We start from the raw sequence: 26,117 nt of genomic DNA, 5'->3' as shown, positions 1-26,117 counted from the left end.
TAGCAGTCATTCTTTATAAAACTACATAAAGAAATAAACTTCCAGTTTGACAAATAAACAGTTATCAAATGCATAAAGAGAATGGGAAGCTCTAAAGGAAAGTCTATGGAAGACTAATTTCTTTTCCCCCTTATCTGTGTGCAAATGTCTCTAAATTAAGAGCCTCGGCGGCCTGAAATCCCATCAGTCGTTCATCCTGCGGGGCGGCACACCCGGCGCTGGGCCCTCTGATTATGATGCTCACATGATTCAGTTACCACAATCCCAAAAAGCTCATTAGGTTTAGTGTTATTCTTGGAGTCAACACTGGGGTGTTTCCTTGGAGACGAGGGTGGAAGTAAACAGGAGTGCAGAAACTTTAGTTTTATGTTCTGAGAACCTGCATAGTGAATTCAAGGCACTGAGGGTTTATTTAGGGCAGCACGCACACACACACAGACTTTTGGATACTTTGGTAAGGCAGATTTTTCTAGATTTTAGTATTTTGGCATTAGGATATTGCAGATTCTCTTGCTTGTTTTGGATACACACTCACACATACTAAATGACCTTAAAAAGAATAGTTCACCTAAAAATGAAAAATTCAGTCATTTACTCTGCATAATGTCATTCCAACTCTTCTTCTGTGGTACACAAAAGGAGATGATTAGCAAACTGTTCATGCTGCTCTTTGCCATATAAGGAAATTAAATGGTAACCAGGGCTGTCAAACTTCTGAAAAATGACAAAACGTAACATAAAAGTAGCACTATCCATCCATAAAAGCTATTAAATGGCCTTATTTGAAATATAGACCTTAGTCAGGGTAGACAACATATTGAAATTAAATGGATAGTTCACCCAAAAATTAAAATTTAGTTATCATTTACTCAACCTCATATGGATGTCCTTTTCCACCACTGAATAAAATAAAATGCAATTCTGAGAAATAAACCCGCAATTTTAAGAAATAAACCCGCAATTTTAAGAAATAAACTCGCAATTCTGAGAAATAAAGATATAATACAAGATACAAACTCGCAATTCAGACTTTTTTTTTCTCAATTTTGATACATAAACTCGCAATTATGAGTTATAAAGTCAGAATTCCAAGACAAACTCAAAATTCTGAGAAATAAAGATATAATACTCACAAGAAAAACTCGCAATTCTGACTTTTTTTCTCAATTTGATACATAAACTCGCAATTGACTTATAAAGTCAGAATTCCAAGACAAACTCAAAATTGTGAGAAATAAATTCGCAATTCTGAGAAATAAACTCACAATTCTGAGAAATAAACCTGCAATTTTGAGAAATAAACTTATATAACATAACACAAGATATAAACTCGCAATTCTGACTTTTTTGCTCCATTTTGATACATAAACTCGCAATTTTGAGTTATAGTCAGAATTCCAAGACAAACTCAAAATTCTAAGAAGTAAACTTGCGATTCTGATAAATAAAGATATAATACAAGACATAAATTCTGACTTTTCTCAGAATTGCGTGACACAAACTCGCAATTCTGACTTTTTTTTCCATTTTGATATATAAACTCGCAATTATGAGTTACAAAGTCAGAATTCCAAGACAAACTCACAATTCTGAGAAGTAAAGATATAATACTCACGAGATATAAATATTGTGACTTTTCTCAGAATTGCGAGTTAAGTCAGAATTTTAAGATATAAACTCAGTTCTGAGAACATATCAGTTTTTTTCCCCTTAAAATTTGACAATTGCAAGTTTATATCTCACAACTCTGAGAAAAAAAAATTTTGAATTGCAAGATACAAACTCACATTTAAGAGAAAAGGTTTTTTTTTTACGCAATTCTGATTTTATTTCTCACAATTGTCAGTTTATATCACGCAATTCTAAGAAAAAACTCGCAATAACTGGTCTCCATGCATTCATGCAATTTCAAACCTGTACGACTTTTTTTTCTGTGGACCATAAAAGATATTTTGAAGAATATTGGCAACTAAACAGTTTTGGTTTCCATGGCCTTCCATTATATGAAAAAAAAAAAAAAAAAAAAAAAAAAGTACAATGAAAATCAATGGGAAGCAAAACTGTTTGGTTATCAGCATTCTTAAAAATATCTTCTTTTGTGTTCAGCAGAAGAAAAAAAAATGCATACAAGTTTGGAACAACATTAGCATGAATAGATGATGACAATTTGAAAACAAAACGAAAATGAGGCTGTAAGTGATAGTCTAATTTTTATGACTTTCAGATGTTTTTTGTCTTCTAAATGCATTTTTGCATGTTATTAAATAAGAGTACAGTCCACTGAACACACTGTACTTTTCTCTCTTCCAGTCAAAATAAAATATGTTACTACCCTGACTAAGGTCTATAGCACAGAAGATTACTTTTATGGCACTTTTTTCCATCCTCAGAGTTATCAGAATTTCTCTGTTTGTGTTCCACAGAAGAGATAACGCTGGGTTTGTGATAGTACAGAACAGAATTTCTGTTTTTCCGTTTACTATCCTTTTAATTTGTTCTGGGGCTCTTTTCAATACTCTCTGCCTTACACCACGAACTCTGGTTCTGCTTCAGTGGTCAAGTGTTCTGTGGTCAGATCTTCTCTGTCCAGATCTAGAGAAAAATACTTGCTGGTTCTCTTGATGGGAAACGCGTGCTGGTTATTCCGGATCCCGGCACACTGATCTGCAAGTCCCTGGTATCCACAGCCGACCGTATCCCCGAGGTCTGGTTCGCAGCCGAACGTATAGCTATGTGCGGTGTCCTGGCAAAGCTCTGCCCACTCCTGACAGTTCCTCTGGAAGAGACGAACATCATCCAGTGACTGGCTGTGCCGGTCTGTGGAGCTCTGGCCCTTCCTTCCCATCGCCGTCTAATAAAACAAAGACAATGAAACACACGTCAGCACCTAAGAAACTATCAAGCTGCATTAAAACACAGAAATCACAGACTACACTAACTCTCATCTAACCCTAGAATCTCAGAGAGCAGTTAGCTGTACACTCACATGAATTCATAGATGAGAAACGACAATGCTGTTGGGTGTAGGGTAAGGCTGCCCTAAACAAATACTGTTAAGAGGAAGTGGGGTTACCAGCACTGTTAAAAAGAGATTACAGGATTACTCAACAGAATGATGCAGCTCAAAATGTAGAGTGGATGTCCTCGGTTTGACTTCAGTGGTTGAGACAGTGTCATTTAACAGCTGTGTTGTGTGCAAACGTGTGTGTGTATAGGTGCACCTGGGGAAGACATTCGATGCTCTGGCCTCTCATTCTCACGACGGTCTCTGATGAGCTGGATGTGGAGGAACTGACTTCCTTCACCACTAACCCTGAAATGCACAAACACATACACAACACACATGCGTCATTAACAATCATTTTCTCATTTGAAGGTCACTGGGGTCAGACTAGGGTGTACACATAAATTTAGTTGCTGATTCAAACTTCATTGCCTTCAAGTACTTGTCAATAAAGACGGCTGGACTCTCATACTTTAAGTAGTGACTTCCTATGAGTATTTCTATGACTCATTTCTATAATTCTATGAATATACTGTCATTAATTACTCACCCCATGTCGTTCCAAACCCGTAAGACCTTCATTCATCCTCGGGACACGAATTAAGATGTTTTGGATAAAATGCAAGAGCTTTCTGACTCTGCATAGACAGCAACGCAACTGACACGTTCAAGACCCAGAAAGGTAGTAAGGACATTGTTAAAATAGTCCACGTAACATCAGTGGTTCAATCTCAATTTTATGAAGCTACAAGAATTCTTTTTGTGTGCAAAGAAAACTAAAATTTCATCGCCTGTAAAATCTGGTTCGAATTAGGGTTGGGCGATAAATCGATAACGATAATTATCACGCGATATAAATTCTCTTGATAAACAATAACAAGAGTTCACATGAGTTAGTTTAAAGCCAGATGAAACAGCGCCGACAAACAGGAGAAACATGGTGTGCAACGATACAGTCAGAAGGCTTTTTAATCTACATATTGGCATCATTTACCATAGATTTACTGTAGTAACACTAACTGCATAGTGGTATTGTGTCAGAAATGTGGGTATATTTATGTCGGATTTTATTATATTATTATATTATTAATACAGGCGTGTATTAAACGTATTGAAGGAAGAGAAATGGAATATAATTACAGTATTTTTTTGTGACTGAGCTACAGTGTTTATGCATTCATACTAAATGTATTTAGACCACTGTTTTTCATACAAATACCTAGGAACCATATTACATTTTTACCACGGTATGAGGTGCTATATTTGTGGTTTTAACTGTTATTATCATGATCTATGGATAATACTATGAAAGAGCAATGGTTAATTAAACGAAAAAAAACAAACAAACAAAAAAAACCTCAAACAGTCAGAATAATTCAATTTCAACATATAAAAATGAAGTTGCTACAATTTTTTACAGATATTATGGATTTTGACAATGAACATAAATCTACATCTGCATCCTAAATTAAACTATTATCAAACATGTGACTCTGGACCACAAAACCAGTCATAGAGGTCAGATTTATAAACTATCTGAAAACTGAATAAATAAGCTTCCCATTGATGTATGGTTTGTTAGGATAGAACAATATTTGGCTGAGATACAACTATTTGAAAATCTGGAATCTGAGGGTGCAAAAAAAATCTAAATATTGAGAAAATCGCCTTTAAAGTTGTGCAAATGAAGTTCTTAGCAATGCATATTACTAATCAAAAATTAAGTTGATATATTTACGATACGAAATTTACAAAATATCTTCAGGGAATATGATCTTTACTTAATATCCTAATGATTTTGCATAAAAAAAATATAATAATTTTGACCCACATAATGTACTTTTGGCTATTTCTATAAATATACCCATGCTGCTTAAGACTGGTTTTGTGCTCCAGGGTCACATATGTATTTCTAAGAGACCAAAAAAAAAAAAAAAAAAAGAAAAAAAAAAAAAAAAATATAAAAAAAGTGTATATATATATATATATATATATATATATATATATATATATATATATATATATATAAATAATATTATCAGGCAACACAAACCTGTTTCTTGATTTGAAACTATATTACTCATTAAATCATGCAGAACTAAGAAATAATTTTTTCTATTAAGCTATTAATTTTGTTAAGGAAAAATGACTGGGAAAAGTGTACAGAATTAAAAAAAAAAAAAACATGAAGTGTTTGTCATGTTCTGACCTTAAAGAATAGTTTAAAGCCACAATTAACCATCTGCTTTTTACAAGTTTCACATTGTAGCAAAAATCTGCCTTTAAACTTGAAAGAAATACAAATTTGACATTTATTGTGATAATTATTGATATGAAAGAAAAAATATGATTGTGATTATTTTTTGGCCATATTGCCCAGCTCTAATTTGAATAACTAAGGCTGGGCAAAAAGTGCAAGTCATCATCTCTCTTGAAATCTTCAGACATATTTACGAAGACTTTTTCATGCACAGGGTGCATCTTCTGCTTGTAAACAAAGGGCGGCGCATCCAAGTTCTACGTCCAAACGCCGACTCCTGCGTCAGCAGCACCATATGCATGCGCGTGGCACTCTTTAGAACGCATGTCAAGGACTGACACAGAAGAGACAAAATTGTTGTAATTGTTTTCTTTGCACACAAAAAGTATTCTCATAACTTCATCAAATTACCGTTGAACCACTGATGTCACATGGACTACTTTAACAACGTCCTTACTACCTTTCTGGACCTTAAACATGTCAGTGGCATTGCTGTCTATACAGGGTCAGAAAGCTCTCGGATTTCATCAAAAATCTTAATTTGTGTTCCGAAGATGAACAAAGGTCTTATGGGTTTGGAATGACATGAGGGTGAATAAGCAATGACAGAATTTATTTTTGGTTGAACTATCCTTTTAATCTCCAATGACTTTTCCAGGCCTGAAAATCATCATTTCAAAACTTTCTTATTAATCCCCGTTCAACACCACAGTTTTTAAAGTGCAAATCATCAAATCATCATCAGTCATTCATTCACCCAGGGCAGCTGTAGGACAGCAAGAATTTGACTGACAAACTGACTTGGAAAGGTGGCATTAAAAGGTCAATCTACAGCTAATGTCTGCCTGCAGCGATGACACAGATTGAATTTATCCACCTGTCAGCAACAGGCGTGGTTGATACACCTAAGCCTTCCCAAATCATTTTAATATGCTGTTTCGGTGTCTAATAAACATTTCTTATTATCAATGTTGAAAACAGTTATGCTACTCACTACATTTTGTGGAAACCATGATGAATGTTTTTTCCAGAATAAAACAAAGTTTTTTAAAAAATGCATTAATATAATACAATATAAGCTTATATATACCGGAGCATCCATTGTTCTGTGCTGACAGCATGTCCTCTGTGATGTGAATACACAGTTCCTGGTTGAGATCTAAATCGTGAAGATCTTCACAGCTTTTCGGATCATCAACCAGCATCTCAATCTCTGAAGAAACACACCAAAACACAGAAACTCTAAACGCTGCAACTGCTAGGAATGAGATTTAATTAGTGCACCCATTTAAACACACAGCTTTTATTATTGATACTGTTATTACTAATGTAATGAGCCTGTGAGCTACAATTAATTGGCTGTCAGGAAAGCCTCATATTCATCTGTGTGTTTCCTACCATCTTCATCAAGGCAGTGCTCCTTGCTGCTGCTCTCGATGCCAGACGTGTGTGTGCTGGCATGACTGGTGTTGGAAGATGAGTGTGTTCTCAACGGTCGATGGGGTGTGTTCGTAGGTGTTCGGAAACTGTCAGTGTCAACGCCGGATGTGCGGGAGCTGCCATGACTCGTGGTGGAGTGTCGTGAAAAGGGATTGGGTCGTGACGTGCTGCCCGCGCTGCTGCCGCTGGCACGTGAGCGCTGCTCCAAATGATCCATGTCTGCCTCCAGAGCGTCACTGATATATGACTCCCTGTACTGCTTCTTTTCTGAGAACACACACAGTTAATAATGTCAACCATATGCTCTGGGTCCTTTGTAGAACAAAACAATAACACTTCCATGACTACACAAAAAAAAAAAAAAAAAAAAAAAAAAAGAATTTTATTCTGCTGAGTATGGCTTTTTTCATATTCCAGTGTGTCCAAGTTTTGGGATTATTGATTTTTTCAATCATGACCTATGCATTGAAAGCAATGGTGTAGAACCCATTTCCACTCAAAATTGCTAGAAATGGCAAGTAATATTGATTCAAACATGAAATTTTGAGGTTGAAAGACTGAAATAGTATTTTCTTATCAAATGAACTCCAATAATCTTTATTTACAATGTAAAAAAAAAATCAGTTTTAGTGTATATGCCATTAAATTGTTATTTTAAACTCTTGCTTGATTTATAGGTCAACTTCTCAGTCTGTATATCATAGATTTCATTTGCATTTCAATTATTAGCTTAAATGTTCCCATTTCAGACAAAACTATTATATACACTACCAATCAAAACAGTAAGATTTTTAATGTTTTTTTTTAAAGAAGTCTCTTCTGCTCTCCAAGCCTGCATTATATCTGATCCAAGTACAGCAAAAACAGTAAGATTTAGATTATTTTTACTATTTAAAATAACTGTTTTCTATTTGAATATATTTTAAAATGCAATTTATTCCTGTAATTTCAAAGCTGAATTTTTAACATCATTACTCCAGTCACATGATCCTTCAGAAATCATTCAAATATTCTGATTTGCTGCTAAAAAAAACATTTATTATTATTATTATTATTATTATTATTATTATTATTATTATTATGTTGAAAACAGCTGAGTACAATTTTTTCTTCATTAGTTTCTTTAATGAATAGAAAGTTCAGAAGAATATCATTTATCTGAAATAGAATTCCTTTGCAACATTATAAATGTCTTTATCATCACTTTTGATCAATTTAAAGCATCCTTGCTAAATACAAGTATTAATTTTTATAATTTCTAAAAAAAAAATTATACTGACTCCAAGCTTTTGAATAGTATAGCATATAATATTACAAAAGCTTTTCATTTCAGATAAATGCTGATCTTTGGATCTTTCTATTCATCAAAGAATCATGAAAAAAATAAATAAATAAATATTTTTTAAATATTGATAATAATCTGAAGGATCATGTGACACTGAAGACTAGAGTAATGATGCTGAACATTTAGCTTTGATCACAGGAATAAATTACATTTTAAAATATATTCAAACAGCAGTTATTTTCAAAAGAAAAAAAATATTTCACAATATTACTGTTTTTGCTGTATTTTCGATCAAATAAATGCAGGCTTGGTAAGGCAAAAAGAATTCTTTAAAAAAAAAAAAAAAAACAACTAAAACTTTTGACTGGTATCGTATATTCTTAAGATACCTTCATTTTCCTCCAGACGTCGAACCTGCTTCAGCACAGGCTGTAGGTTCATATACAATCGGTGACTGTTGCTGAGCAGCTGCAGGAGGTGTCGTGAGCGCAGAGGACAGCCTGTATAGTAGATGAGTTTCCTGGCTGAAGGCAAACCATCAGGAAGAATCTCAAACCTCTTCCCCTGTAGACAGGAAATGAGTCAATGGTTAATTCCTCTGAAAAGTGTAAACACTGCGACCTTAATGGCACAGAATTACACGCTTCAATCTTTAAATCATACTAATACAGCACTGACCACAAACACCAGTTTCCCCACATTGGTCCAGGGAAAATCATACAAGAGTTGCCTGACAGAGCCCACATTCTGAAAAACAAAATGTAACCGTCACTACATAGAAATACACAATATATTATCTGAAAGAGCTGTATTTTATACAATTTGGTATATAACCTCGCTCAGTAAATATTTATGCAGCATACCTGAAAAATCTGAATCCCACGCAAGGTCAGTCCCAGAGTTAAAGAGGCCTCCGGCTCTTTCTTATCCTGAAAAAAAAAAAAAAAATTCCACATTATGTTGAAAAATCTGTCTGTATGCACACACACACATTCAATAGATTTTCTCTGACCTTGTAAAGGCGGTAATAATGAACAGTCACATCGTCCAAGAGCGCTGCTTCCTTTATGTATTTCAGCTGGGCCTCTGATGCCGTGAGAGCAAACTGCTCTTTGTGCATGTTTGGAATATGACGCAGAATATAGTCACATCCTCTCTTTGCAATTACCTGATAAAGACAGAACCAGAAAAATAAAGCACAGCTTTTGACTGATAAATTTACTAAATGTTCCAGTTATTCTTAATTACTGCATAGAAATTAAAAAAAAAAATACATTTATAGAGACTGCACTTTAAATAAATACAAAGTAAAACATAAATAAATAAAATAAAAACCTTATGCACCACAGTTAAAAAAGTTTGGTATAAGTCCAATTTTTCTTTCTTTTGTGAAACAAATTATTACTTTCATTCAGCAACAATGTGTTATATTGATAAAAAGTTATAGTAAATTTATATCATTAGAAAACACTTCTATTTTGAATATATGCTGTTCTTTTTAACTTTTTACAACAAATTATCAACAAGGATAGTAAATTAGCATATTGGAATGATTTCTGAAGGATCATGTGACACTGAAGACTAAGAGTAATGAGAGTAATGGCGGTATTATAGTAATAAATATATACATAGATTTTTTCCCTTTTTTATTAGCGTTTTTAATGGTACATTTTCTCAGTTTACCCATTGGCAGGTGGGGCAAAATGTTAATGCACAGCTGATTTGTTTTTTTAACTCAAGCAACTAAAGCTATGGTAAAAAATAAAACAGATATACAGCAGATATAATCCTAGTTGCCAGCCTTGACTACTGTGATGTCCCTAAACACTTAACATTCATAAAAAAAAAAAAAAGAATTCACAGTGCTGTCAGGACTGTCTGTAGTCTCTCAGACTTCAACAGCACAGTCTATCTCTTACTGCACCATCCTGCAGTACAGCAGTGTCTGACACTATGTGTATCCAGATGAGAGCACAGCTCAGCAAGCCTAAAGCCAATGTATCCAAGATTCTCTTTAAAAGCTTTTGACTATTTTTAACCTCAATCCTCTACAGGCATTAAATGTATAAAGCGTCTTTTTACAATAGATTCTGTTAAATTCAAGGACAGCATAGTGCGGCCCATAAACCACACACAGAGGGCGGTCGCAGTGTACGCACATTTAACAGCCTTGATCAGCATAATGATTCATCAGGAAGCCATTTAATGGGGTGCTAGGCAGACTTACCCAAGAGGGAAAATAAGCTTCCGGCTGGAAATAGGCACCAAAGTGTTTGTTCCGTTTGAAGTTTCCCAGGTCAGCCTGCAGTGCAAACGCAGCCATCAGGAAATAAGCCTCCTCTCTCTGGATGCACTGAGACTGCAGTACCTGCTTCCGCAAGTGCCAATAGTAATAATATCGTGCCATGCGATCGCTAAAACAGACAGACATAGAACATATTCAGTCATTTTTCTGTCGACATTTTGTATGTATACACTACTGTTCAAACGTTTGGGGTCAGTAAGATTTTTTCCGTTGATGGTAAAGCTGAATTTTTAGAAGTCATTACTTCAGTCTTCAATGTCACACGATTCTTCAGAAATCACACTAAGATGGTGATTTGGGTGTAGAAAACAGTTGTTGTTGCTCAATATATTTTTGGAAACAATGAAACTTTTTCAGAATTCTTTGATGAATAGAAAGAATATATTTGGAAATAGATTTTTTGTAATTATTTAACAATGTCTATTAAATGCACTTAAACTTACTGACCAAAAACTTCTGAAGGGTACTGTAGATATGCATGTGTCTCACCTGATAAGTCTGCCATTTTCAACGTAATACTGTGCTCTGAAGTGAACAATCATCGGAGGTCCAAACTGGTCAATTCCCTGCATTTGGCGAGAATTCAGTCATTCATTAGTTAAAAAAAATTATATTTATTTATTTATTTAACCAAGAAAATCAATCTGTGCGTCTGATACCTTGCTGGCTTCCCGTTTCCATTCTTTTGGACAATATTTAGAGAGTTTCTGTCCCAATTCCATGTATATGTGTTCATTGTCTAGAAGAAAAAGCATAATGTAACAATTACAACACACATGCATTTAGATCTTAAGGAGAAGTTCACTTCCAGAACAAACATTCACAGATAATTTACTCACCCCCTTGTCATCCAAGATGTTTATGTTTTTTTCTTTTTCAGTCGTAAAGAAATTATGTTTTTTGAAGAAAACATTTCAGGATTTCTCTCCATATAGTGGACTTCTATGGTGCCCAAAATGCAGTTGAAATGCAGCTTCAAAGTGGTCTAAATGATCCCAGCCAAGGAATAAGGGTCTTATCTAGCGAAATGATCAGGTTTTTTTCTTTTTTTAATTACAATTCCTATACTTTTTAACCTCAAATCCTCACCTTGTCCAGCTCTGCGTGTGCTCTGTGCATTCCAGTTCAAGACAGTAAGGGTATGTTGAAAAACGCATCTCATTTTCTCCTCCAACTTCAGCCTTTTGAAGCTGCATTTAAACTGCATTTTGGAAGTTTAAACTTGTGGGCATCATAGAAGTCCACTATACGGAGAACATTCTTAAAATGTGTTCTTTAAAATAACATACGACTGAAGAAAGAAAGACATAAGCATCTTGGATGACAAAGGGGTATGTCAATGATCTGTAAATTTTTGTTCTGGAAGTGAACTTCTTTAACGTTTGTGTATGCGTTTAGTGGAAAACAGGGATAAAGTCAGTAAAAAAATAAAAATAAATCCCTAACAAGGTGATTAAGACCCCACTGCAAAACAGAACATACAATAATAACTGATATAAGTGTATATTATCCCAGTAATTGCATGGTTACCTATTATATTTTGATATTTGTGTTAGAATGATTTTATCATGATTTTAACATGAGAATGAAGATACCACAGAGAGACACTAAAATTACTCACAGAAAATGACAGCAGAACAGAGAGCAAAATGTATTGGTGCGTAAAGAAAAGTGTGGGAAGTTCATAAAGAAAAAAGATAATTTATTTGCAATGCAAAGAGTTGTTACCAGTTACTTCATCTTGGAATTAAAAAGAAAAAATCTTAGCAAGATGATTTATTTGCAATCTTTTATTTTTAAATTAAATAAGATTAGTTTTGCTCTCAAACACAGTATGTTAGATCGCATCATTAAAAAATAAAAAATAAAAATAAAACACACAACACAACACAAAAGTAACACACAAGACCAAAAACCCTGGATGCCTAGGATAATTAACACAGTACAGCATCCTGAATATAAAAATATATGACCACAGAACTGACAAATCAGAATCAATGTAAAGTATAAAAGAAGTGGTTTAAGGTCATTTATGTGTGTGTGACAGTGCTTTTGTGCCTTACTCTGAATAACACTGAGGCCAAACAGGTGACAGTCCTTCAACCTGAGCAGATCACAGACCTGCACCAACAACTCCTGACACACAGTCTTAACCTAAGAGAAAAGATCAGAGAAAGTAAAAGAGACTGCATGTATTAGAGACAAAGGATGTATGTGACCCTGGACCACAAAACCAGTCATAATGGTCAATTTTTCAAAATCAAGATTTATACATCATCTGAAAGCTAAATAAATAAACTTTCCATTGATGTATGGTTTGTTAGGACAATATTTGGTCGAGATACAACCATTTGAAAACCTGGAATCTGAGGGTCGAAAAATAAATAAATAATATTAAGAATATTCTTAATACTAAGAATATTAAGAACCTTTAAAGTTTTCCAAATGAAGTTCTTAGCAATGCATATTACTAATCAAAAAATAAGTTTTGATATATTTATGGTAGGAAATTTACAAAATATCTTCATGGAACGTGATCTTTACTTAATATCTTAATGAAAGAATAAATAAATAAATAAATAAAAGAAAAATCAATAATTTTGACCCATACAACGTATTGTTGGCTACAGCTACAAATATACCCGTGCTACTTATGACTGGTTTTGTGGTCCAGAGTCACATATAGTGTGTTTCAGTGGCAGGGAATGGCATTTTTATGTATTATTTTATTCTGTCTGTAACATTGGCCCTAAAAAGCTACATCTCAAACTATTACTAAATTGTGAAATAATAATTGTATTTTTACAATATTTAATGTGATCAAATTACTTTTCCAATGCAAGCACTCAAGATGTTTTGTTTTTAATAGACTGCTAGTCTTCCAAAACATCCGAGCAGGACAAAGATAATTGCACTTGCATTTTTTGTGAAATCACAGGGGAAGCACTTGGTGTGTGTCACTGAGTGCATGGAGCTTTACTCACACTGACTATTACATTGAGCGTTTCATCATTCGGGAGGAACACACACACACAGCGGCGGTCCTGCATCGTCTTGTTATTGTGGAAAGTCAGTTTGCTCATGTTTGGGAGGCTGCAGCCTGTAGATTTGCGCCCCTCACTGGAGCTCCACCCCTGAGCACCTCCCAGTCACGATGGGATCAGATAACTCAGACACACATACATTAAAAAAAAAAAAAAAAAAAAAAAAACATACATACACACGCGCACACACACACACACACACACACACACACACACACACACACACAGAATCAGACCCTGTGATCAGAGAAACCTGACTCACAACTGTTTCAAACCAGCAGTTTCTCCAGGATCAACATGCAATCACACCACACAAACACAAAGCAGCCCCAGCATCTGATTCTGTAAAAGAAAGAAAGACAGAAATAAATTAATTCAATGAGAATACAACTAGAAAACATTCCTGCTGGACAAGTATTTTAAATAAACATTAGAAAGCTATAATTTACTGTATTTTGTAAGGAATGCAAGATCTGCAGCATTTCCTTGTCCACAAGGAAAAATGTTTTTGTTAGTGAAGGACAGCTGTGGACATACACACTGCTAACACACATTCTACGCTCTGCATTTGTATTTAGGTAGAAAATATACTACCAAAGTTTTTGGATAGTAAGATTTGTAATGTTTCTTAAAGAATTCTCTTCTGCTCACAGCAAAAGCAGTAACCATTGTGAAATATTTTTATTATTTAAAATAAGTGCTTTCTATTTGAATATACTTTGAAATGTCGTTTATTCCTGTGATCAAAGCGAAATTTACAGCATCATTACTTCATTCACATGATCCTTCAGAAATTATTCTAATGTGCTGATTGGCTGTTCAAGAAATATTTATTATTATTATCAATATTAAAAACAGTTGAGTACATTTTCAGGATTCTTTGATGAATAGAAAGATCCAAAGATCAACATTTCTCTGAAATAACAAGCTTTTGTAACATCAGTCAGTATAATGTTTGTTTTGGGAAAGAAATGAAATCTATACTTTTATTTAGCAAAGATGCTATAAATTGATCAAGAGATGATAAAAACATTTAGAATGTTACAGAAGATTTCTATGTCAGATAAATGCTGTTCTTCTGAACTTTCTATTCATCAAAGAAACCTGAAAAAAAAAAAAATCTACTGTTTTCAACATAATAATAAATGGTTTTTGAGCAGCAAATCAGAATATTAGAATGCTTTCTGAAGGATCATGTGACTGGAGTAATGATGCTAAAAATTCAGCTTTGAAATCACAGAAATAAATCACATTTTAAAAACAGTTATTAAAAACAGAAAACAGTTATTTTAAACAGTAAAAATATTTCAAAATGTTACTGTTTTTGCTGTACTTTGGATCAAATAAATGCAGGCTTGGATAGACTTCTTTAAAAACATTGAAAACAAATGGTAGTGACTGGTAGTGTACGCTATACAACAAATTAATTACTTCTTTCTGACAGTTTATTGTCATTTTCAGCATTACAGCATCTTATGTAAAGGATAATGTACCGTCAGCCAGTTGTCATTGCAAAATACAGGTTATATAAACATAACAGTTATTGTGTACACTTATTATCCACAATAACAGTACATTATCCCACTTACTACAAGGCTGGCTATCACATAAACACACTGACAAGAAATACTGACGCAAGCTGAAATAACTTTCTATTTTGTTAGTTAATGTAATTCATGTATTTGTTAGACTAATGTTCAACTAATAAAAACAGTCCATAAAAATATTGAAAACATTCTGCATAACAACATGACAAACACTACAACAAAATTTAAATATTATTCATTTGCAAGCCAGGTTACTTTTCCTGCAGATTGGTCAGCTAACATGTTAAGATACAATGTAACTAAGGTTGCAAAGATGTGGAAAATTTCTGGTAAATCTTGGAAACATTCCAGAAATTCTGAAAACTTTCCAGGATTCTTTTGGAATCTCTCAGAATTTTTTTGGAAAGTTTCTGAAAGTTCACAGAAATATTTTCACACCTTTGCAATGTAGCATGTCTTTGTTTTAAATTCTCTCATCCAACTGCAGTCAAAGTACAAAAACTTATGCCAGGATTCAAAATTCTCTGTGATTCTAGATATTTTTGGGACACAACACCTGCTTGCACAGACATGAAACACTAACAGACTGATATCTCTCTCCCTCTGCTTCTATCAGTATCTGTGATATGAGCACAAGCCTACAGAAACTGCTAAACTGACTCAGTGAGACAGAAATTAATGAAACATTACCATGATTCATGTCTCTGATCTCTTATCATGAATAAATTCCATCTCAAATGACAACAAATAAGCCATATCCAATACACACATAAACATCAAACATTCCTCTCAAATTTAAAGGAATAGTACAGGTGATTTTCACCCTAAAACATATGCAACAAAAGTTCACTGTAACTACTAGTATAAATACATACTATGATCAAGTTGAAGTTGCCTGTTTAAATGCAAGCTTAAAATATCAACCGGTTTTAGTTTTAGGAAACTAAACCTAATTATGTTAAACTTGGATTTAAACTATTTTGTTTTCCACAAGCATGCTGTCATATGGCTCCATGAATTGATATTAAAATATTCTTTGTGGTTTGTGGAACTGTGTATGCATTAAAAGAAATTAAACATTAAAGAAATTATTTAAGTATACACTGGGAAAAAAATGTCAGGCGAAATGCAAAATGGAGTAATGAGAAGACTTTGCATGAGCGAGAGACAGAGAGAAGAGGAAAATGTGCAGCAGTCAGGAGAATTCCACCCAACATCTGCTTCTCATTCCAACAATAGAGGCCTTTGATTCTCACACATACACATACACACTCAGCTACACGTACTACAGATGTGTAACGTTCAGATGCATACATCAGATGACAATGACGTGGATTTTGGCTTTTCGTCCTATGGTTAGAAGTTCATAAGGGAATGACTTTTAGGTTTTTAGAAACACTGCCTACAGTAGTAGTTAAAAGGATAGCAGGCAAACAGCCCAAAAAGTGGCTCAATAATGGCCCTAAAATCACAATCTATGACGTCAATGATTATAATTACATTTTGAGGCCATTTCAAACTGAGCAGGATGAAAACGGAAGAGAAGGATTGCACGGCTCCACATTTGTCAGGATGTGTGACGTTATGCGTGACGTTATGTGGCATTTCTTTGCTTGGAAAAAAAAAAAAAAAAAAAAAAAAAAAAAAAATGGAGAAACTTCCTGGATAATTTTTGAGTTGAAATCAGCCCACATGCTTATAAAGTCCCAGTCACAGACTGCTATCATCTGCTACTGTATTAAGGTCTATGTTATGCCTGTCATCCTGCTACCGCCTCATTCTGCCTTCAGGGATCAAATCTTACCTTATCTTAAAAGACGACTGCTGAAACGCTGGGCTTTAGTTTTTACGAGCCGTCTTACATCATCCGCTGTGCTTTTACCTCTCAGAATGGAAACATCTAAAATCCATTCGGACAGAAAAACCTTCCAGCAAAGTTGAGGAAAATATACTAAGAAAGTTCCAGTAGAAAAACTTAAGCAGACATGAAAGTATGAGAGGTAAGGAAATGCCACTGATAGGTGGAATCCGCATGTCCAGACCTGCTCAGACACTGTTGGTCTACAGTTATTTAGTGTGATTGTAATCCCAGACACATTCCCCTTTTCACATGCACTGAACTGTTTCCGCAGTAGAAGACACAACTAGAGGAGCAGATCATCTGAACAATTCTGTACACCTGTTATTAAATCCATTGTATTTACTGCTTAGCTCATTGAAGATATACATAGATACACACTTCTTACACAAAAGATACGGAAGAGCCCTTGGCAAAGGAGGGTTTAAAGTCCAAAATAAAAGAATGTAATTAAGGATTAAAAAAAAGGAGTCTGGAGTCTGTAACACAGGTGTAAACAGTTCAGTTGTAGGTCATTTGATACACTTATGTTTTCTAACGGTTATGATATCACTCATTACTAATAACTAACTGGTAGTAGTGTTTTTTAGAAGCGAACATCAAAGTCTTTCAGCTATATGTTTTCCAATAATCCAGCTGTAACAATTTTTTTTTAAATTACATTTAAGACAAATAAAAACGTAAAATGAACCAGAGAGAGACCAGTTTATTTTTTTAATTTTACCATCAACGACACAAAAAAAAAAAAAAAAAAACGAGCTGTGGTCAGGATGGAGTAAACACATAGATGACTTTCAATATCGTGTCCTAATTTCATGTTAAACCATTTTAAACCACACCTGTATGAATAATTACTAAAAAGATCACAGAGTCATTTTTGTCTTTGAGCATTACGATTCCTTTTATTGAAGGCTTTAAGACAACATGAAAGTCAGACTTAGTGGATTATTAGATGATTACTATCCGGAACAGAAGTAATCTGTCAGATACAAATGCAGAGGACATAAACATGTTTATCAGTCACGTACACTACAAAACACTGAGGCGATTTTTTTTTTTGAAGGAAATGAATACTTTTATTCAGAAAGGATGCGTTATGATCAATAGTGAATGTGATATTAAAGAAATTAATAGTGTTTACAAAAGATCTATTTCAATATCTATTTACAGTCAAGTTAATTACATTCTTTTTTTAAAAAAAAGCTTACCAATCCCATACCTTTGAACAGTACACACTGTAAAAAACAAAAAACACAATTTGTTGAGTCAGCTTAAAATAATTTATTACCCTGCTGCCTTAAAATTTTAAGTTCAGTCAACTTGAAATGTTAAGTTGTACTAAGTGACAACTTAGATATTTGTGATTGTTAAACTTAAAAGCAAGGTAAGTAACCCAGCTGCCTTAAAATTTTAAGTTAAATCAACTCAAGTATCTAAGTTGTCACTTAGTACAACTTAACATTTCAAGGTTGAATAAATGTTTTTTGAGTTGACTGAACTTACATTTTTAAACCAGAAAGGTAACAAATTATTTTAAGTTGACTCAACAAATTGTTTTTTTTACAGTGCAGTAAATCTATATCCCTAATCTAAAGTTATGATTACTCATATCTACAAATTATGTTTAACATTGTTTTTATTTTATTAGAAACTCCTCTGCCAACTCTGGTCTATGCCATGTGCACGTAACGTTGTGTGATGAACTGATTCTGAGCATATGAATCATGAGATTACTTTGATTTATAAACATCTTTAAAAGCATGTTTAATGATTGCGTATACAGACTGTTAACACAAATGGCTGAATCTGGATAGGCATTATAACAGTACGAACAAGACACTGATCTCAGAGTAAAGCCTTTACCATTAAACATTATTTATACAGCCTCTTCACTGTTAATAATATCAAGTCAGATGATTTTAAACAGAGATTATATTACATAAAATCTTTTACAGTACTTCCATCCATTCAATACAATTGTTAAGCAACAAACTCATGTAACATGTAATACCCAAGGATCACTATAACACAGCTGTTAGAGAGGCAAATACATGCAACACAAAGAACTACATACAAACCACATTAAAAGGACTAGGGCGCTGCACACGCAATAACAACAGACCTACAAACAATAGCCGTGTCAGCTTAACCTACCCAAGCGAGCCGGTAAACTAATCCATCTCTACCACTCCTACACCGCCACAGAGACAGCCAATCAGAATGAGAGCTTTCTTTTAAAATGTTAAAGAGTTACACCAAAAAAAACGTCATGTGAGAGATAAGGTTTCTTCAAACAGCAGCATGCTCATGAGGACTGGGACGATGAAACATGCTCATGCAGATGCTCAAGTTTGTCTCATAATTATAGTTTGCATTGCATTGATTCTGTAATTTTTCCTGTTTGTCACTGTGAAGCTGCTTTGAATCAATGTGTATTGTATAAAGAGCTTTATTATAAAATAAAGGTGACCTGACAACATTTTTGAAAAAATAATTAACTTGAGTATCACAGAAGGTCACACTGATGAGATGCTAAAACTAGCAATACCTGGAATTCAATGTCTTTCACAACAGCATTACACTCTTAAAAATAAAGGTTCTTTATTGGCATCAGTGGTTCCAAGAAGAACCTTGAATATCCATGGAAACTTTCAAATGCAGAAAACATTCTTTAAAGTGGAAAAGGTTCTTTAGATTTTTAAAATGTTCTTCAAAATGGTTCTTTTAAGAACTGTTCACTGAAAAGTTCTTTGGGGAACCAAAAATGGCTCTTCTATGGCATCCCCCTTTTAAAAAGTGTATCTAGATTCAACCTGCAACCTTGTGTTTACAGTCCAGATACATAATCATGAAACATTCCTCATGTCCAAGTTAGTGTAATCAGATGAGACATTTTCTCCAGAATCACACGGACGGGTTAGACCAGAGATGGCAGAGGAATCTCTACTCTCTCTCAGGAAAAATCTTTTTTTTTTTTTTACATCTATTCTAGCTGCCTTCAGGCAAATAAGACTTCACGAACACACCCACAAACAGGCACACATACACACACACCCACAAACAGGCACACACACATAGAGCAGCTCAGCAAAGAAAACATCCTGAGGTTAAAAAAAAAGAAAAGTCAAGGAAACAAAAGGAGAGCAGAAAATGCTTCCTGGCACCAAACCACCACAAACAAACACACAAAGTAAATTTAACACTATGCCCGGCAAAACTAGACCTCGCATTCTTCAGGGCACGACAGGAGAACACACACAGGATGTGACTAGAGATCGACTCAGGCAGGCCCGCATCAAAGCAAACACATTGACAAATCTTTAATGACGAAGTCAATTTGACACGTATGACTGGAAGGATGGAATTCCACTCAAAAATGACACAAACAAAACTTATTACGAGCGATCGTTGAATACGTAAATTGTTTAAGTTCAGATTTAAGGTTGTTAAAAAAGCAAAACTAAACTAAAAGTCAGAAAATACAATTAACTAACAATACTTTTTAATAAATTCAAAACTAATTTTATCTCTTCACACATTAATGTCAAGGGGCCAGTGAAACGATCCCCCTGCTGGTAACAAACAGAAAGATGGCATAAACTCTTCCGGAGATCTACACTTTAACCTTATGCATTAAAGATTTTCAGTGCTTAGAGAAAATCACTGTAACACAAGAGAGGATAAACGTGAGACCCTTAAACACCGGTCGGTGTAGAGTTGCAGCGGGCTAATATTAAACCCGCCCTGACCGCAAAGAGGAAATTGTGAACATTCCTGAATCCAAAAGAGACGAGGAGAGAGAAGGGGAGAATAAGAATGAATCTTTTCCGATTCATGTCGTGCTGTGATGCAATTAACCTGCATGTTCCTTTGAGATTGACATCACTTCCTGATAGTTTGGGGTCCCTATGCTGTGCATGTAAAAATTGAATCAGTCATTTTAGAATTAATCTATCTATACATAATAGTAAACATGCTATTTATAGTGGAGCCAATTTAAAAAAGTTAAAAATATATTCTAAAAAAACTGAACTCAACCACACAAACATTCGTGTTTTAATATTTGAGGTCTCCAAAATTTCAAACTTACATAACACTGTCATGGCACATTGTGAAACATGTTTTACGAAACATGAAAATTTGTTTTTCATGTAATTACTTCTTACAAAATTCACCATCAACACCCAATATTTTAATACTAAGAATGTTTATGCGATACTAAAAAGCATCTCTGTATTTCTCAGACCCCACAAAGTAGTAAGCATCCATCTGAAGCTCTAAAATGCTGTGTAGGTGGGCAGCACATCAGGTTTTGAGACACATCCAGTGGGTCTTATTACAGCAGACCTTAATTTGGACAAACCCCACATAACCCCCAGGGTTATGTAGGCCATTGAGCTGACTGGGTGCTATAAACCAACCCAAGTACCAACACATTACTCCAAAAATAGCAAGGGAATGCCATATTATGGTCTAGAAGTAGTTTTATGACATAAAACGTAGAAACATAACATGGTAAACAGAGTTACCGCCAGAAATACAATAAACAGTGTAATATAGCACGGTGAAACAGCGTAAGAAGCTTTCAGAATCTTGCCACTTTGTTGTAAAACATCTCATGAAGTGGTGACTAATGTCAAGAGACCACAGTTTTACTATAGTAAAATTAATAGTAACTGGCGTCTTGGTGGAAGCTATCGTTACCATGGTAAATCTGCAAGGCTGCAAACACACTGCTGTGTTTTGGTCAAGCTCCATCGGACCTAACGTGAGTGTATGTGATTCTGCGGGCCAGCGCTGCCACGTAGAATAAGTTATTTGAGAAATGCAAGGAGACTAATCCCCTCTCTAAACCCTGGCACCCATACAGACGAAATACTCAAGTTAAGACAACTCACCTCTTCAGTGACGATAATTTCGCGTATTCCCAAAGTATTCCCTTCCATGTAACTCTTGCTTTGATTCCTCTACACCGCTCGCCAGTCTAGCACATAATCCCGAGCCGCGAACTCAACCCCATCGGGCTCCCCAACGCTCACAAATCACTATACATGTGGAGGGAATTTCCCAACCGTTGTGTAGGAGGGGTGATAAACTCCAAAGGAATCAGCCGGAAACGCGTCTGATACACGGCGCCTCTTTCCCTCAATTTTTAAAAGCAACAAAGCGGTTGTGCTATCTATGTGCGGTCGAGGTGTTTACATTTAACCAAGCGTGGACGACAAACCACCCCTCTGCAGCTGACGTTGGTAGTGTCCACGGCTGCTCGGCATACCTTTTCCTCAGCCTGTATGGAGAACCGACGAATCCCGATACTAAAGCGAAGGATTACCTTATGAATATTAATGAGGTCCTGCAGACGTTGCTTAGCAACCCTCCTGGAGCGTCCAGTTACGTAGGTAAATTAATATTCATGAACCAAGCAGTCTCCAAGGCAGGATTCGCCAGCAGTCTAGCGCCTTTTGTGTCGCAGCCAATCACGTATGCGTATTAGGCAAACGTCACGTTACGTGATAAATATTCATTAAACAAACCCTCGCCATAGTAGAATTGGTTAATTCGCAGCCTGCTGAGAACTGGAGCGCTTTTGCGCATGTAGCCTACTAGAAATTCGGAACGCGGTAACTGAGGCGGGAGTGGACTGGAATAACCGTGCCGGGTTGCCAAATCATCCACATGCATATGTCTCTGGCGCATAGAGTGAATTAGGAGTGACTTTATTGTGCCCTTTTTATTTTTTCCCAACTTTGTCATCACTTCATATATATATATATATATATATATATATTTTGTCTCAAAAATGTGTAGACATGAATATAAAAGCTGTAGGAATTTGTTGGGGACTGGGAAAGGGGAAATCTCATTCTCACAGCATTTGATTGGTCAAAAAACGGTCTAGTACAGGATGAGTCATCAATACTTGGTTCCGTTTTTTTTCTAGAAGAGAGAGAATGCTAAAAGCAAAAGTGAGTTTGTCAACATTTAGTTTAAGGGATTTAAATCATGAAAAGACAGCGGTGACAAGTGTTTAGCATGTAGGGATTAGGGTTAGGATTTGGTCTCGTTCTAAACTGTTTGGGTTTGGATGGCTTTGTTTATTGTTTACAGTAGAGTTAATATACACCTTTGCTAAGTGAGAAGGGGTGAAGGGGAAAGGGGAGTGAAGAAAGAGAACAAATGGAGACGGTTTCAGGTCATGACCCTGTGTGAGATTCTCAGGAGTGTGAGAACACACAGACTCACTGCTGGAGTGAATGTTTGTCCTCAATCTAGCTGTGCGAATGTGGGGCCCAAACATGCTGTTATGAGATTCCTCATGATGAGTCCTTGATGTTAACAAAATCACCCAGAGCACTAAATAACGGCATCAGTGAAGAAGATGAGCAGAATGACTGTGGTGTGTTCAGACACAAATGAAGCTAATTCTTTAAATAAACTATTAAAACTATTTAAAAAGGTTTTGTTAATTGAAATAAAGCTAAAAATAAAATAAATGAATTTATGAATTAATATTAGATGAAAAAATTAACTTAAAAAAGGTAAACAAAAATGTAACAGAAATATTTATTTAATTAATATGTTAATGTTAAATTACTACAACTGAAATAAAGCTGAAATTAATTAAAATATTAAAAAATGTAACAAAAGCACACAAGGAAATTACTAAAACTTAACCTGAAAATATGAGAAATAAAAGCTAATTCAATTTTATTCATAAACATTATAATAGTAGCCAAGAAACATACACTAGCAGTCAAAAGTTAAGATTTTTAATGTTTTTTAAAGAAGTCTCTTCTGTTCACCAAGCTTGCATTTATTTGATTCAAAGTACAGCAAAAGCATTAACATTTTTAAATATTTCTACTATTTAAAATAACTGTTTTCTGTTTTAATATATTTTAAATGTAATTTATTCCTGTGATTTCAAAGCTGAATTTTTAGCATCATTACTCCAGTCACATGATCCTTCAGAAAGTTGCTACTCAAAAAACGGTTGTTATTATTATTATTATTATTATTATTATTATGTTGAAAACATCTAAGTTAATTTTTTTTAGAGTTGTTTTATGAATAGAAAGTTCAGAAGAACAGCATCTAGCTAAAAAGTATTAATTTCTATAATTTCTTTCCCAAAACAAAATTAATTAATTAAATAAATAAATAAATAAATACAAATTTTACTGACTCCAAGCTGATCTTTGGATCTTTCTATTCATCAGAGAATCCTGAAAAAAATGCACTCAACTGTTTTAAATATTGATAATAATAATACTAATAAATGTTTCTTGAACAGCAAATCAGCATATTAGAATGATTTCTGAAGGATCATGTGACACTGAAGACTGGAGTAATGATGCTGAAAATTTAGATTTGATCACAGGAATAAATTACATTTTAAAATATATTCGAATAGAAAACAGTTATTATAATAGTAAAAATATTTCAAAATTTTACTGTTTTTTCTGTACTTTGGATCAAATAAATTCAGGGTTGGTGAGCAGAAGAGACTTCTTTAAAAAGCATTAAAAATCATACTGTTCAAAAACTTTTGACTGTTAGTGTACAGAAAAGTGTTCAGGACAAAATAATAAGCTCTCAGGGTAATTAAAATTCAAATTGTGTGTCATGTGTGACAAATTTCTTATAATGAAAGTCTGTGAAGGGCAAGCCACTCCAAATGCCTTAAAGCTGAAATGTGCTGCTCATGTTTTTGTTAAAGTGTCTACATAAATTTGTCTGTGGAAAAAGGAGTGTAAGTTGGCTTAAAATATCTTTTAACAGTGTGTCTACAGTTTTGGATGGATTAATGTCTGAATATGAGTGACAGATATAATTCCTGTGGTTTTTCTCAACATAAACAGTCGCTTTTTAGCATCCTTGTACATAAGCAAAAGTTACCATGTTAGCTGGTGGTACAGGGTCAAGACAGGAGTTCAAAATTTGACTTAACTTTGCATAGACAAAGTTAAAAAATGATATAATCACTCTCATGTAATCATGTATAAGCTTAAACAGAGTGGATTTTAACTTCTGTTCAATGCTTTCCTCCATAGATTTCTATTGTGTGTGTTTTTTTTTTTTGTTTCTTTTTTTTTTTTTTTTTTGCATATGTGTAGAAATGAGGCTCTCTAAGACAGGCAGGATGATGCAGCTGACTGTGCCTATTGATTTTTGACAACACACAATTACTGTTCATCATCAAATCCTATCATGTCCTCATATTAAATAGACCTGATGTCAAGGAGTTTCTGGTTCGGTTGCGCTGTCTCTCTTGATGTGTCTCATAATGAGGTTTTGAATTATAATTTTAATAAGTTAGCTTGACCTGGGAACACAAAAACAGGTATTTATAGTAGGAAAAGTTGGTGGATTTTGTAGTTTATGTTGCAGGGGGAAACAGAGAAGATTTAAGTAAATATTTGGTCCTGTTTGGGTTTCTGTGTGCAGTCCAGAGTCCAGAGACATTACAGCTTCCTATTTAGTTTCACTGAAGACAAAGCATACTGTAGTCACACGTGAAGGTCAGAAACCTGCTACAACATGTGTTTGCTTTTGATCACGTGTCTACACCTTTTGAGTGTGTATTAATATTTAAAAAAAAAATAGATTTGCTTCTAGTGAAATGTTTTGTTCAGTGTTATTATTAATAATGTACATCTGAATGAATTTCCACTACCTCTGCCTGTGCAGGTGTAATGCTCTTTTCGTAATTTCTCCTCTGTAATATCCATAATCCTTTAAGGCACGCTGTTGTTGGTAAAGATCAAGCAGATCAGCTTTTCTGTAATACGCAAAACAGCTTTTATTTTTATGCTACCCCTAACCTGCTTAAAGACGCCTATCGACTGTCTAGCGTGTAAGATTAAACGCTGTGTGTATGTGTGACCTGAATTCCTGTGCGTTTGTATCATCCCATATGAGCTGGATAAAAGCAGGCCTCTGTTCTTTAGGGAGATCGAGATCATATTTGTGCCTTTGTGTGGACAAAAATGTAACCTTTGGTCCAAAGTGTTTATTTATTTCCAAATTAATAATGAATATAAAGGCATTTATCTTTCAGAATAATGAACCGCAATAATGTGTGAATGGAAATGTCTTTTTTTTAAAAAACATTCAGACTTGGGTCCAGATATTATCAACAACAATAATAAACATTTTTTGTCAGGAATGGTAATAATAACTAGTTTTATGACTAAAATTATACTTGCCAGTGCAAATCCTATTTCTGCTAGTAACAGGATGCTGTTTTATCATAATAGCTGCTATTTCGGTTTTAGCATTAACAACAAAAATAATACTATTCTACACAGCGCCTCTTTTTAACACAATAAAAAAGCCAAAGCTTCTTTCTTAAAACCTCTGCTGTGATCAGA

At 34.5% G+C, this 26,117-nt stretch overlaps 1 protein-coding gene across 2 annotated transcripts; it reads right to left on the bottom strand.

The window, feature by feature from the left end:
- frmd6 (FERM domain containing 6) lies at positions 1 to 21,960 on the bottom strand. Of its 2 annotated transcripts, XM_051126487.1 has the most exons (15): positions 21,642 to 21,960; positions 13,279 to 13,680; positions 12,358 to 12,448; positions 10,954 to 11,033; positions 10,784 to 10,860; positions 10,217 to 10,403; positions 9,002 to 9,157; positions 8,853 to 8,918; positions 8,668 to 8,736; positions 8,379 to 8,553; positions 6,663 to 6,971; positions 6,355 to 6,477; positions 3,222 to 3,313; positions 2,987 to 3,050; positions 2,624 to 2,851 (listed from the first exon to the last, which is right to left on the bottom strand). In XM_051126487.1, the coding sequence occupies exons 2-15, from the start codon at positions 13,375 to 13,377 to the stop codon at positions 2,793 to 2,795; spliced, it is 1,647 nt and encodes a 548-aa protein (XP_050982444.1). In that variant the 5' UTR covers positions 13,378 to 13,680; positions 21,642 to 21,960; the 3' UTR covers positions 2,624 to 2,792. The 2 variants fall into 2 exon arrangements, with proteins under 2 accessions (XP_050982443.1, XP_050982444.1); XM_051126486.1 differs by lacking the exon at positions 2,987 to 3,050 and having other exon boundaries at positions 1 to 2,851; positions 21,642 to 21,957.
- Positions 21,961 to 26,117: the final 4,157 nt, after the last annotated feature.

The sequence above is a fragment of the Labeo rohita genome, chromosome 13 (genome assembly GCF_022985175.1).
Source record: "Labeo rohita strain BAU-BD-2019 chromosome 13, IGBB_LRoh.1.0, whole genome shotgun sequence".
NCBI lineage: Eukaryota > Metazoa > Chordata > Actinopteri > Cypriniformes > Cyprinidae > Labeo > Labeo rohita.
Note: the sequence above shows the minus strand (reverse complement) of the source record. Positions and strands in the feature narration are given on the sequence as shown.

Excerpts from the sequence above, each read along its gene's own strand:
- frmd6 (XM_051126486.1), bottom strand. The coding sequence starts at position 13,377 with ATGAGCAAACTGACTTTCCACAATAACAAGACGATGCAGGACCGCCGC. Across the intron at positions 11,034-12,357 it reads TGGCCTCAGTGTTATTCAGA|ACAATGAACACATATACATG; the intron begins GTAAGGCACAAA and ends TTTTTCTTCTAG. Across the intron at positions 9,158-10,216 it reads AAGCTTATTTTCCCTCTTGG|GTAATTGCAAAGAGAGGATG; the intron begins GTAAGTCTGCCT and ends TGTCTTTATCAG.